Source organism: Theropithecus gelada, chromosome 12, assembly GCF_003255815.1.
Source record: "Theropithecus gelada isolate Dixy chromosome 12, Tgel_1.0, whole genome shotgun sequence".
NCBI classification, from domain to species: Eukaryota; Metazoa; Chordata; class Mammalia; order Primates; family Cercopithecidae; genus Theropithecus; species Theropithecus gelada.
In genome coordinates this window covers 92,024,722-92,039,325 of record NC_037680.1, presented here as the reverse complement: position 1 = coordinate 92,039,325, position 14,604 = coordinate 92,024,722, and the positions used below count along the sequence as shown (strand labels likewise).

Below are 14,604 nucleotides of genomic sequence, written 5' to 3'. Positions count from 1 at the left end.
GTTTTAATCATTTTTGGCATAAGAACAAGATTTTTACATCATAAATGTTTCATAAAAATCTGAAGAGAGAAATATGGCCAACATGAATGTGCACTCCTCTCATTATTTTTAATACGTTTTGATCAACTTTTTACTATATGATGTGCCAGTATTGTTATATAGTGTCTCAGCCATCCTTCAGTTAAAAATATTAATTGTTCTAATTTTTCTTCTTTTGATGAGTTTTTGTCTTGCTTTGGGCACTTACGAAGGTGAACAAGATTAGATTTGATATCTTTGAGTTATTTGATTATCATTAATAAAATTGCTACTGACCAAAAAAAGTTATAAATGTCAATCTACCAAAATAGATTAAAAGAGTAGGTGGGAATTAAATGGGGATAAATACTCAGTAAATGTTAGCTATTTTTATGAATATTGCCAATACTGAAAAGACTCCATTGTTCAAAAAAGTTTGAAAAGCACTGGGTTAAACAAAATGGAACCTGCTCTGCAGAATTTGTATGTTCCTTTACATCATACTCTCTATGGTGGTGTGTAGGGGATGGGCGCCATGTCTCCCTAGTACGTTTGACCTTGGGATTCTTTGCCTGTGAACATCTTTGGGTTCTAGTGTTCAGCAGCACTTAGGGAGGCACTGAATTCAGTGTACCTTTGGTCTAGCATCAACCCTGATTCTGTTCTGCGGTGGGCCCTGGCCTCCAAGAGAACAGATATCTAAAAGTTGAAAGAAAAGATCGACACATCCTGTTGTATTGTTCTGAAAGGAAAGCTGTCTTAAGAGGATCGATTGGTTTTAGAAAAAGCACAACAGAATCGCAATAATACTGAGGAGAAATAAAATGTGGAAGGTGGAGGTGACCTCCAGAGAATCCAGGACTGCTGCCGAAGGCACCCTCTAATGAGCTCAGTTGCACAGAAAAGCGAGGAGATGTTCAAGGTATCTGCTGTATGGAGTGGCAGGATGATGTCTGTGATTTAGAAATATAATCCTGGCCAGGTGTGGTGGCTCATGCCTATAATCCCAGCACTTTGGAAGGCCGAGGCGGGTGGATCACCTGAGGTCAGGAGTTCGAGACCAACCTGGCCAACATGGCAAAACCCCATCTCTACTAAAAATACAAAAAAAGGTCAGCCGGGCATGATGGAATGTGCCTGTAATTCCAGCTACTCAGGAGGCTGAGGCAGGAGAATCGCTTAAACCCAGGAGGCAGAGGTTGCAGTGAGCCGAGATCACGCCACTGCACTCCAGCCTAGGCAACAGAGTGAGACTCCATCTCAAAAATAACCCCACAAAACAAAAAACAAACAAACAGAAATATAATCCCAGTAGCCCCAATTGAGCTGGAGGATGGAGACCATTTGGTAGACACTTGTGGATTATTTCCTAGACTAAATACAAAAGCAACTGCTGAATAAGGGACATTTTTTTTTTCCAGTCCCAGGCCAGTAACGACATGGATTTCAGAGTGATCTCTGTGAGATCCTAAAGATCCTGACTGTAGAAAGTAGTGAATTGTCTTCTCTCACCCAGTTTCATGACCTTCCCTTCTCATGCCGTTAGGATCTGGCCCCTTCACCGATGTTCGTGAAGCTGTTTACCAACCGCAGCCTCACCCCCAGCCTGCCCCCTATGGCCACTGTGTCACAGACAGTGGTGTGGTCTACTCTGTGGGGATGCAGTGGCTGAAGACACAAGGAAATAAGCAAATGCTTTGCATGTGCCTGGGCAATGGAGTCAGCTGCCAAGAGACAGGTATGCATTATCTTTTTGAAGAATAGGACTGATGACTTTATTATTTAGTTTTTGAAGGACAATACATTCATTCAATGTGAAACAATAAAACAAACAAGAGAAGCTTATAATCTTTACCACCCTGTGATAACAATCAGGGTTGGCATTTGAAACATTTTCTTCCAACCTTTTTAATTTATGTATTTTCTTTCTGGCGATGGGCATCATGGGTAAAGATTGTATTATCTTTATTTGTCTAAAGTGTTGTTACAAGAGAGCTGCTTTCTGAATGACCATCAAAATTTTATATTCTAAATCTCAATTTTCAGCAACTTTGTGATGTAAACATCTTCCAATAACCTAATATATGTATTCTGGGCTACAAATGTGGTAGTAACTATGGCAATAAAAATTGGTACACAATTCTCCCCCAGAATAGCCTTATATATTAATTTTTATGGCATAGATATAGCCATAAATATTATCCCAACATCCTTAAGAAGCATCCTTAATTGACCTGTATAAATATAGCTTTACAAATAGAGAAACTGAGGCATGGCAGCAGAAGTGGTCATGAAGGATATCAGCAGAAGAACTCAGGTGTCATTCTATCCACAGTAGACGTGGATTCCTGAGTAATGCATTTAGACTGAAATTAACGATGATCATCTGTACTCATACCTTCTTCCTTTGAGGGCACAAGCTCAGTATCTCATTGAAGCCATAAATAAGCAGCTGCTAGTGGGAGATAAAGCATCTCTGTTTACTGACACTCCTTTGATTATGATTGTAGCTGTAACCCAGACTTATGGTGGCAACTCAAATGGAGAGCCATGTGTCTTACCATTCACCTACAATGGCAGGACATTCTACTCCTGCACCACAGAAGGGCGACAGGACGGACATCTTTGGTGCAGCACAACTTCGAATTATGAGCAGGACCAGAAATATTCTTTCTGCACAGACCATACTGGTGAGTGTCCCAAGGGGGAGCCACAGAAGTGAAAAAAAAAAAAAACTCACTTGCATGCCCTATTTTTATTTGCCAGCATTCTAGCCATTTATTTTGAGGCTGCCCAAGGAGCATCGCTTTTGTTAAGTTTGGACTCAAGAGATAACGGAGCTCACATAACAGCTGAGAATTCTTCTGTCTTCCCCAGTACTGTTGGGAAATGACACCAAGGGAATAGCCTTCCAGTTCATTTGATTTAACACATTGGGATTATGATGTGATTGAAGATACTTGTATTTTGGAATCAGTAGATGATCCCACAGAGCTGAGGAATACACAGGATGAATATTTTAATGCCTTAGCTTATTTTCCAGTTAAAACAATGTTTTATTCAAAGCTATCATTTAATCTTTTGTGGGGGGTGCTGGGGAAATGACAGTGAAAATGGGATTTAAATCTGTTTTGAAGGTGAAGGTAAACATTATAAGAAGCTTAGAACTATATTATCAGATATTTTTTATTCTGAAATAGACTCTCTGAGAATTAGCTGCAGAAACTTGGTTCTCTCAGACCAGTAATTCTGTGTACATTGGAAAGCTCAGCGGTAATCTTTTCCTTCCTTGTTGTGTATTGTTCCTGGCAGTTTTGGTTCAGACTCGAGGAGGAAATTCCAATGGTGCCTTGTGCCACTTCCCCTTCCTATACAACAACCACAATTACACTGATTGCACTTCTGAGGGCAGAAGGGACAACATGAAGTGGTGTGGGACCACACAGAACTATGATGCTGACCAGAAGTTTGGATTCTGCCCCATGGCTGGTAAGATGAAGCCCTTGTGGGTTGTCTTGTTTGACAACTATTTAGGGAATAGAGACTAAAGACTAGTGTCCAGTTTACTCCTATTTCATTCATTAAGACAATTTTGAGAAAACAGAAAACTTTCTGTGAAATGTGTGTGTGTGTGTGTGTATGTGTGTGATGTTACATCATATACATAAGGATTGGGAAGAATAATTAGATAATTATTTATATAATTTTTAAACCTCATTGACATGATTTAATGTCAAAATATAATTACTTATTTCTAAGTCTGGAAATATGAATTTACACAGGTTTGTCTTTGTAAAGAGCACACAACTGAGTAGCTTATAACATTTAATATATATATGATGGCTTTAGTCACAGAGCTACAACATTGACACATGGTTGTGGTTTGATGGCATAAGCTCTAGCACTTATTAAAGAGTGCCAAAGTGACTAAAACTCAGTGTTTTCTAACAGGTAGGGAATCTCGCTTTTTTTTTTTTTTTTTAAGGTTTCCAGTTTGTATAGATGGCGAACAAATGGAAACCAATATCTTTTACTTGTTTTCAGATTTCAAGAACCCCATAGATTCCCCTTGATTTTCCAGTTGTAGAACCAAGAGCTTGTGCAGTAGGCACTGTCAAGAGTGACTATGAGACAAAGAAACTGCTTACACTTTTATTTCTTTATTTCAACAAAAGAAAATGTTGAGTTTAGAAGAAAAAACCACTTTTGCTTGAAATTCTATATTCAAACACATAGTTTTTATTTGATCCAGAATAAATTGGAACTGGGAAAAGTTATGAAGCAGTAGTTAAATCCAGGCTTCTAGAACAGCATGAACCCTTTGTGTGAATGTGTAGGTATTATCTTAGTTTAACATCCCCTAACCCTTCCTGTAACTATTTTCTATGACATACTTCATGTTTGGACTATGTTTTCTGCCTCCAGGGCTCAAAAATTCTACCCCTTCACCTGACAGCACTTAGATTTCTTGGATGCACACAAAGCTTCTTCCCCAGTGAGAATTCTTGGGATGACCAAACTGAACGGATCCTATTGCACGCATACCTGTTTAGACCTTGTGATCATTTATCAAGTGCCTTTCTCATCCATTTCCAAACAGCCCATGAGGAAATCTGCACAACCAATGAAGGGGTCATGTACCGCATTGGAGATCAGTGGGATAAGCAGCATGACATGGGCCACATGATGAGGTGCACGTGTGTTGGGAACGGTCGTGGAGAATGGACATGCATTGCCTACTCGCAGCTTCGAGGTACGCTGGCTGATTAATGAAAACATTTGAGATGGCAAAAGGTACAGAGAGGGAGACTTTTTTTTAATGAAAACTTGCACTTTGCCACAAGCAGGGGAAGAAATACTCAATGCCACTTCATTCATTAGTCTACCATGCTTGGTAAGATAAGCCTTTCAGGCAGCCTGCTAAGACAAGCTGGCATAGCCATGCTAATGTTCTGAAACATTCCTAGGATGTAAGTACTTAGGCTGAGCCAAAAAGATGACTTCAAAAGTAAGAATGAAACATTTGATCCATTCAGCTTTAGGCTATGCCACTGGATTCATGTCTAGAAAAGATAGGATAATTTCCGTAAAGAAATGAAGACCTTGTTATTCTAAAATCAGATCCTTGCAGATCTAAATTTCAGGAAACAAATACATAGGGGACTAACTTTCCTTGTTCAGATTAGTTTTTCTCCTTTGCACCCAGCTGTATAATATGAGGAAGTATTGACTTATTTAAAGTGTTTTAGTTTTCCATTTCTTTGATTTGAAAAGTAATAGTTAGGGAGAACTCTGAGCTATTAATAATATGTATGGCTAGTGTGTAGATATTGGTCTGAATTTGTTCTCCTTTTGTGGTGTCCAGTGGGTAACACCATCCAGGAGTAATAATTACATGTGGTGTTGCAGAGCTGAAAGAGACCTTAATAACACATACAGACCTCACTCTATAGATCAAGAAGCTGAGACCCAAAAAGGAAAAAGTAATTTTCTCAGGATCTCTCAAAGAGTGAGCAACAGAGTTGGCCTAATTTATTTTAGCAATATGAATACTATTGACATTTTATTTCCCAAATATATATATCTCCACCCCTTCCCCCTATTCCATAGACCAGACCACTACATCATGCTGGGTGTTAGATAAATATGTTTAATCTTCTTCTTATTTATCCTAACAAGCAGATATTTAAAGGAAATTACCAACTAAGCAAGAAATTTTCGGAAAGTAAGATGTATATTTTTTCAAATATTGGCTTTTCACAGGAAAGTGTATTTTACTACTTTTTTTTTTTGAGACGGAGTCTCGCTCTGTCGCCCAGGCTGGAATGCAGTGGCGTGATCTTACTCCTAGCTCCGTCTCCCAGGTTCATGCCATTCTCTGTAGTAGCTGGGACTATGGGCGCCCGCCACCACGCCCAGCTAGTATTTTTAGTAGAGAAGGGTTTCACCGTGTTAGCCAGGATGGTCTCCATCTCCTGACCTCATGATCCGCCCACCTCGGCCTCCCAAAGTGCTGGGATTACAGGCGTGAGCCACTGCGCCCGGCCATATCCTTTACTTGAGCATGCTGTAACCTCTGCAACAGTTACAGATTTTGGAGAGAAAAAAAAATTTTTTGGCAAAAATTGTATTAAAAAGGTTATTCTATGCTTGTAGAAAAGTTATTTTAGTGGAAGGTGTTGATAATTAAGCAGAAGTAGCTGTGTGCTTTGAGAGGCATACCTTTTTTCTTTCATCAATGGAACTTTAAAAAGTTTCTCACTCACCCACCTATTTCCTCAACAGATCAGTGCATTGTTGATGACATCACTTACAATGTGAATGACACATTCCACAAGCGTCATGAAGAGGGACACATGCTGAACTGTACATGCTTCGGTCAGGGTCGGGGCAGATGGAAGTGTGATCCCGTCGGTGAGTAGCCCCATTTCCCTAGATGAGTTTGCACAGGGAGAATGGTGAGCAAGTTTCAGATGAGAAAAGCTATGTGAAATCACGTGACTGAAGTTGGCTCCAGACTTTAATCAGTTGCTTGCAAAGAGCTTTGTAAAGTCTTCTCTCTAATACTGAACCAAAATATCTTGATATTGGTAGTCATCTGGTTTTTGCTGAATTTGATGACAAATTTAGGCTTATTTTAATTGAATGGAATTTATTCTTTGGTTTAGAATCATAAAGATAATTCATGCTATGAAAAGTATTGTTTCCTTTTTTTTTTTTTTTTTTTTTTTTTTTTTTTTTTTGAGAGAGAGAGTTTTGCTCTTGTTGCCCAGGCTGGAGTGCAATGGCAGTCTTGGCTGACTGCAACCTCCGCTTCCTGGATTCAAGCAATTCTCCTGCCTCAGCCTCCCGAGTAGCTGGGATTACAGGCATGCGCCACCAGGCCCAGCTAATTTTGTATTTTTAGTAGAGATGGGGTTTCTCCATGTTGGTCAGGCTGCTCTCAAACTCTCTTCCTTACCAGCTGTGCAACAGCATGAGCAAAGGGTTGTACCAGTAAATATCGCCCACCAAAATACTCTAGGATTTTTTTGGCTGCCCTTCAAAATAGAACTAAGCAAAGAGTGAAGGTTGAGCCTTAAAAGAGCTGTGTTACCAGCACGACAAAGTTTAAGGTAATCCATTACTATTTTTTTTACCAAAAGAGACTGGTTGCTAACTAAGAAAACAAACTGATATCATCAGTTCGTTTAGCGTGAGATTGCGAGAACTGAGAGAGAAGCCTGAGAGGTTTTCTTAGAAGCTGCTCAGCAAGTACTCATAGTTAAAGTCTAGCTCTGTCATTTAAATGTCAAATTAGTTTCTTTAAATTTTGAAGAAGGAAAATGAAATTATTGCAGATTTTTTTTCTTGCTGTTCAAATGTTAAGCCAGTTACATTAATATGGGTAAAATAATATCTAATATTTAATATTAATATGTAGATTATCAATATACACTGAAATCCAAATCTTTACATTTTTATTTAGAAATATTACCCTTTAGAAAACTATTCCTCCTAATAGGTACTTTTTAAAATTATTATTACAAATTGTCCTGTAAGGTAAAGAATGTGAACAAAATACTTTTTTGACTGCATATATGTGTAAGGACAGTTGCAAATTTCTATTCAAACTAAATGTATGCTCTAGCACCCTGAAATTAAATTCATAGTTTTAAGTCTTCAAGGCTGTTTATCTTTTCTTTGCGTGTATTTTAGACCAATGCCAGGATTCAGAGACTGGGACATTTTATCAAATTGGAGATTCATGGGAGAAGTATGTGCATGGTGTCAGATACCAGTGCTACTGCTATGGCCGTGGCATTGGGGAGTGGCATTGCCAACCTTTACAGACCTATCCAAGTAAGTAGCTCTATTACTGCAAGTTGAGAACTGCCAATTGGGTTATAACAACAGGGCAGTGATTATTAATGATCTCATGCCTAAGTTGGGGGTCTCCCCTCTTTCCCACCCTTTTCTCCTATTATTATCTAATAATTGAATTTTTCATTAAAATAACTTTTCTCTCTTCCTCTGTCAAGTAAAAGGTAGAGAAGGCTATGAAGATGTGCCTGTCTATAATTTTACTTCTGAACACTGTAAAATATGCCATTAGGTTAAGACACTCTGGCTGATTTCATCTTATATCCATACATGGAAATAAAAACCACCAAGTGAGTTATGCTGGGAGTAAAGGTTTGGGGTTTTATATTATGATTCTTAACAGAGAAGCTGTGTAGAGAGATGGCATGAAATGCAACCTAGGGTACGTGTTCATTCAACATGTCATCTAAGCTCCCTTTGTATCAAACTTCTCATTTATTTGATCAATTGCAGCCAGGAACACAGTATGTTGGGCCAAGGGTTGAGTAACTTGGTCAACTCTCTGCCCACACAGTTCAAACACCCTCAAATGTTTATTGCTGAGTTTTTCCAGGTCACAAAGACATCATACCTAGCTGTAGGTGTAATTAATTCATTTGGGGGGAAAATTGCATTTAAATATTCACTGAGTGATTACAATAAAACATGTTACTAAATCATGAAAGGCTAATTAACAGACATCAGTTATTTGAGCAACTGCTGGGGTACAAAATCTCCAAAGTCTTCACTAATGTTTGACTTAAAATATGGCCTACATTCAGAAATAAAAAAGAGTTTCAGGGTGTCAGAATCTGCATGCGACAGAAATTAAGATTAAATTAACTCTGTAATAAGAGATTCACTGTGACAGAGAACAAGCTATGGGAACAACTTGGCCAAAGGTAGTGTTAGCCAAGCCTCACTCCTCCATTTCCTCATCTGTAATATGGGGAGATTGTAGCTGATTACCTTTAAAGTTCCATCCTAAGTACTAAACACCCAGATGGACCTTTTCTGGGAACTTGGAAGATTCTGCTTTTCCCAACCCTCAGACACTGTCAGTGCTGGGGAAGGTGACTTTGCTTTTGAAGGCTTATAGCACAGATTGATCAACCTCCTAAGTTGTATTTCTTGGAGGATTTGGGTGTAGGAATCACTTAATGTTTTGTAACTTAATATATGCTTGCTGGAAGCATTTAGGTGGACATGTTAGAGATAAAATCCGTAAAGGAAGGAATCCTTGAGTTATTGGAGTTTTACATGTTGACCTTACTCCTACTCTTTAAAAAGGAGAACAGCAAGAGCCCACTGAGCACAGAGGCGATTTTGGAGGGAAGAGATTGGCATTTGACCTCAGATATGCTCTTTGGTGCTTATCTGTATCTCTGGTTTGCTCAGTGGCCTAGCATGTAGGGCTTTAAGAGTGTGGTGAGAATAAAGGAACAACAGATTACCAATAGATTGTCTCTGAGTTCTGCCCTGTTTGTTCCTCCTACAGAGAACTTGGTAGAGTTGTTCAAACTAGCAAAAGATAAGAGACATTTGGTTTGTCAATAAGCAACTAGAAAAGCACAGATCTCAGCAAAATAAATAGAGAAAAAAAGGACTGAGTCGAAAAATCATAAATGTTTAACTTCTCCAAGGACACTACTATTGGAAATTACTCAGTTAGACTTTATTTTAAACTAATTTTAAAAGTGTAGACATTATACTATCTCCTTTTTTTGGTATCATCTCAACCATTTTATTGTTAGTTTATTCATATTGAATAAGAGAGGGAGTAAAGATTTCACAATGGCAATAGCTAGTATATGCCAATTAAGTTAACTTAAAAAGTTATACCAACTACCAGTAGCAAAAGGATTGTCAAAAATTTAAATCTAATAATGTAAAAGATGTCATAATTTTTACCTTTTCTGTCTTCAAAGGTACGTAATATAAGCTAGAGTAATTATATGTAGTATAAGCTAGTATAGAGGAATTTAATTGATCTAAGAAATAACTGTCACAGTCTCTTTACTTCCTGAACAAAAACATGCTAAATTCCATTGCTGTTCAGTCCGTTTCCTTTAAAGGTGGGCTATGGCACAAGGCTAAATTTTAAAACGTAGAATTTCAGACCAGTGCTTGAAATCTTATGAAAGCAAAAGGGACCCGTAGTTTTGTTCCACTTTGGTTGGGGTAAAAACCATTGCAGTACCCTTTTTCCTTCCTTTCCCTGCCCGTTTTTATCCTCCTCCTTGTGTCCTTGTGGATGTAGAAATATGATTAGGCTTAGAGGTGAACAGTAAAGGTCATTTATGTTGCTTTTTTAAAACTTAGTAGACATTTAACCATTATAAGCTTTTCCCCCCTCAAAATCGTGATTGACAAAACTAAATAAACTGTGTATCAGATGTCTCTTTATAGAGGAAATTGTAGACGGATTTCTTTAAAGGATCAATATTTAAATAACCCTATGCCAATTATCATAAATAATTAAGGACATGATATTCCTAGCTTTCCTGATCTACATGGAAGTACGTTAAATAGTCACATCTCCAACATTTTTCTTGAATAGTTGTCTTTAAAAATGTGTTTCCCTTTGTAAGGATCTTCATAAACAGAAGGGGCAATTCAAACAGGGACATGGAATTGACTTAGGCCAATTGATTAAAACAAACATCCTATGTGTTCTGTGAAATGCATACAACTTTAAAATGAAAAACTGATAATTTTATGCATTCTGGTATTTTGGTATTCATGTGGCTTGGAAATATGTGCATTAAATGGAATTACGATTCAAAGTATTTGTTAATCTTCAACCAACCTGGAATTGTTACTGGTGTGGAAGTGAGCATATTGTTCTAGAATTTCTGAATCTACATGGATATCCAAGTTATATGTTTTTTTCTGCTACAGAAAGCTTTGTTTTCAAAGAGAATTTAACAGCTTAGATAATAAAGCTTGAAAATCAATGTAGTTTTTCCTAGAAGCTTTCAGAAAACTTATATCTGTTAATAATCTGGTGAAGTGCTTTATTACACATGCAAAATTTTGCTCTGTTTGACAGAGTGTCAGTTAAAAATTCTTGAAAAGGTTATTATAAGACATGATTTTTATTTCTAGTAATTTAAACATTGACTGACATCATAAAGATAGTGTTTTAAGAAAAGATAGTTTTCTGTTCTGCAAGCATAAATTTTCTAGCTATTTCATTATTATCTTAAATGGAGTTAACACTATTTAGAAATTGATGCTACTTCCCTTATTTTCCTTTTTTTTTTAGACAAAAGAACCAAAACCATACTTTAAATTTTGTTAGCAGTGATATACATCAAGATGTAGAAATACGGAATTTAGTATATACTTCATAAAGTCATTTCTGTTGATAACTGATTTTGGAAAAAAATAAGTTTAATCACTTAATAATTTTATGGATCAATGGTGTGATTTGGGAATACACTTCTTGAATAAAAATAAAACGAGATGTTTTTTCCAAACTGATAGATTGCTTAGACTGATGAGAAATAAAACTAGGTCTTTAATTATTACCTTTGCCTATTTGTCTAAGATTCTACCCCCATTTAGAAATGTGTTTGTTTTACATCATCTCATATGGCCTTTGGAATGTTGTTTCCTTCTTAGGTAGTAGATTCATTCTTGATGAAAACCTTCCAAAATTAGAATTTGCTTTAAAAGAGGCTCAATACAATAAGTAAATGAAGTTTGCATTCTGTATTACATTATTTTTATAGGATCGTTTCACAATTTTCTCACAATTCTTACTTTGATAATAGAGAAAATAAAAGCAAGCCAAGAGACCTTTTTTTAAAAATGTATTTTATTTGCTATAAACAACTACGATTTGCATTTCTCATATGAAGAACAGTAATTATCAGCTAAAAATGGATTTGCTGCATTGATTTTCAACGTAAATATTTAAAAGATTAACTAATCCCAAATAATTTTACTATACTCACATTTAACGACAAGCAAAGCTGTTTGTAATGATGACTGTCCATGTACACAGTTTTAAGTTGGAGTGAATATCTAAGATAATTAAATGTTACATTTTCATTTCCAGGCTCAAGTGGTCCTGTCGAAGTATTTATCACTGAGACTCCGAGTCAGCCCAACTCTCACCCCATCCAGTGGAATGCACCACAGCCGTCTCACATTTCCAAGTACATTCTCAGGTGGAGGCCTGTGAGTATCCCACCCAGAAACCTTGGATACTGAGTCTCCTGACCTTATCAAATTCTGACGGTTTCTTTTTTTCCCAGCTTTTGAGTCAATAAGTCTGATTAACTATTCCTATAGCCTTTATTATATTTGCTTAGTGAACAAACAATATGTGCTCAATTAAATTGACTTGTAGACTGAGGGGATTTTGGTTTTGGTTTTGGGTTTTATTTTTTATTTTTTTTGCAGTGGGGCGGGGGTGGCTGGTATTTGGAAGAATTTAGCTCTTTATGTTAGAGAAATCTTTTTTGTAAGGACTTAGAACTGATAATGCTTAAAATTGTTCTTGGCCAATGTGGGAAGAGAATCTAAGGTTTTTATATGTCTTGCAAACTCATCAAAGGAAAATTACTGGTGTCATTTTCATAATTTGAAAAAAAAATAGCCAAATTAATATATTTCTTTTTTGATTCACTTTTAAAGTGATCATTTTTAAAATTTTACTTTTGATCTACTGAATTTATTTAGATAGAAGGAAAAGAGATGATGGGAGGGAAGTTTAGATGAAGGATGACAGTTGGTTTATTTAAACAGTAGCCCTGTGATTTCCTAATGAGAAGTGACTAGAAATTGAAGAAACCAAATAAGGAGGATATTGGTCTATTTAGTTTTAGTTTCTCTTACTCTCTAAACCCTGCCCTGTTTAACTCCGAAGTTCATGGCTCATAATTTGAGAAACACTGTTTTAAACATAGAAGAAAAAAATGTCCATTTTAAATCATAGCTATTGAATTCCACAATTAAAAACAAACAAAATTTGACCAACCCAGGCAGTTAAATTTAAACTCTTCGGGAAAAATTTAAACTGTTAAAATTATTCTTTTTCTAAATTCCTAAAGCAGAGGGACAGAATTTTTCAGATTTAAAAGAGCCTCCTAGGTGCCCAGAAAAATTAGCAGAAAGAACCACGTCTAGACACATCTTTGATGTGTCAGAGTTCCAAGGATAAAAAGAAACTTTTAAAGTCTTCCATACTCAGCCAGGTTATCAATCAAATATGAGGGCACATTAATATTTTCAGACAGATTTTTGGTAGTTTATTTTCCATACATCCTTTTCCTTAAGAGTATTTGTAGATACACTCCAGAAAAACAAGAGTGAAATAAGAAGAAAGTTGTGGGGTCCAGCAAACAGTGCTTCCAAATCAGACCCCTGATAGTGGTGGAAAACTTTGCAATGTAATAACTGCATAGCTGGCTTAGAGGGCAACCAATACAGATGGAACAGAAAGATGAGGATGGGATTGAGGGATCAGGGATTGACGTCTCCAAGAATAAAGAGAGACTTCACAGAAAAAGCAGGCTTGGGGATAATTAATCACAGGGGCAAATAATCCAGTTAAAATAATAACATGACAATCAGGTGGAGGAATGTATAATAAACCCAAATGTGGCCGGGTGCAGTGGCTCACACCTGTAATCCTAGCACTTTGGGAGGCCAAGGAAGGCAGATTACCTGAGGTCAGGAGTTTGAGACCAGCTTGGCCAACATGGCGAAACGCCATCTCTACTAAAAATACAAAAGTTAGCCAGGCATGGGGGCACATGCCTGTAGTCCCAGCTCCTTAGGAGCTGAGGCAGGAGAATCGCATGAACCCAGGAGGCAAAGGTTGCAGGGAGTTGAGCCGAGATCACGCCATTGCACTCTAGCCTGGGCAACAGAGCGAGAGAGTCTTTTTCAAAAAAACCCCAAATGTGCCCAGGCGCGGTGGCTCACGCCTGTAATCCCAGCACTTTGGGAGGCCGAGGCGGGCGGATCACGAGGTCAGGAGATCGAGACCATCCTGGCTAACATGGTGAAACCCCGTCTCTACTAACAATACAAAAAATTAGCCGGGCGCGGTGGCGGGAGCCTGTAGTCCCAGCTACTCTGGAGGCTGAGGCAGGAGAATGGCGTGAACCCGGGAGGCAGAGGTTGCAGTGAGCCGAGATAGCGCCAATGCACTCCAGCCTGGGCGACAGAGCAAGACTCTGCCTCAAAAAAAAAAAAAAAAAAAAAAAAAAAAAAAACCCGAATGTATTATAAGGCAATAATTCCTATATAAAGCAAACTAAAATGCAGCAATATTAAGGTATAAAAACAAAGAGAGGAAAAATTCCATTGAACCTTGATTCTGGAAACTTTGATCCACCCAGCAGTCATGATGTTAGACTCATTAAAAAGAATATATTTCTAATGCTTGATACGATCAGTCTATAGATGCATCATGGAAACTTGGTTGCACAAAAACAAAATAAAAAGTAAACATTTACATGAAAAAATGGTGGATATGGAAGGTGGAGAAGAGAGGAGGTGATAGCTTTATCTTTCAAAATAGAGAATCAAGAGAGATGGTACCAAAAGCTGATGAAGTCAAAAAAAAAAAAAAAGATACTTAATACTTTAAATTACAAATATAAACACAAGAAGAACAAATATAATGATACAAATGTCAGACCCTGGGAATGTCCATGATTCTGGAAGGAAAAGGGTGGTATTATTGAGCTAAATCCTCAACTTTGTCTGGGCACGGTGGCTCAC

The 14,604-nt window shown here is 37.4% G+C and overlaps 1 protein-coding gene across 11 annotated transcripts in view; it reads left to right on the top strand.

The window, feature by feature from the left end:
- The window catches only part of FN1 (fibronectin 1), a 75,713-nt gene that overhangs the window by 9,017 nt on the left and 52,092 nt on the right, over positions 1-14,604 (top strand). For all 11 annotated transcript variants that reach the window (XM_025404476.1, XM_025404484.1, XM_025404483.1 and 8 more), the window contains exons 7-13: positions 1,565-1,756; positions 2,529-2,708; positions 3,331-3,507; positions 4,619-4,771; positions 6,304-6,432; positions 7,717-7,860; positions 11,927-12,048. In XM_025404476.1, the coding sequence (XP_025260261.1) occupies positions 1,565-1,756; positions 2,529-2,708; positions 3,331-3,507; positions 4,619-4,771; positions 6,304-6,432; positions 7,717-7,860; positions 11,927-12,048 (1,097 nt within the window). The remainder of the gene's footprint in view (positions 1-1,564; positions 1,757-2,528; positions 2,709-3,330; positions 3,508-4,618; positions 4,772-6,303; positions 6,433-7,716; positions 7,861-11,926; positions 12,049-14,604) is intronic.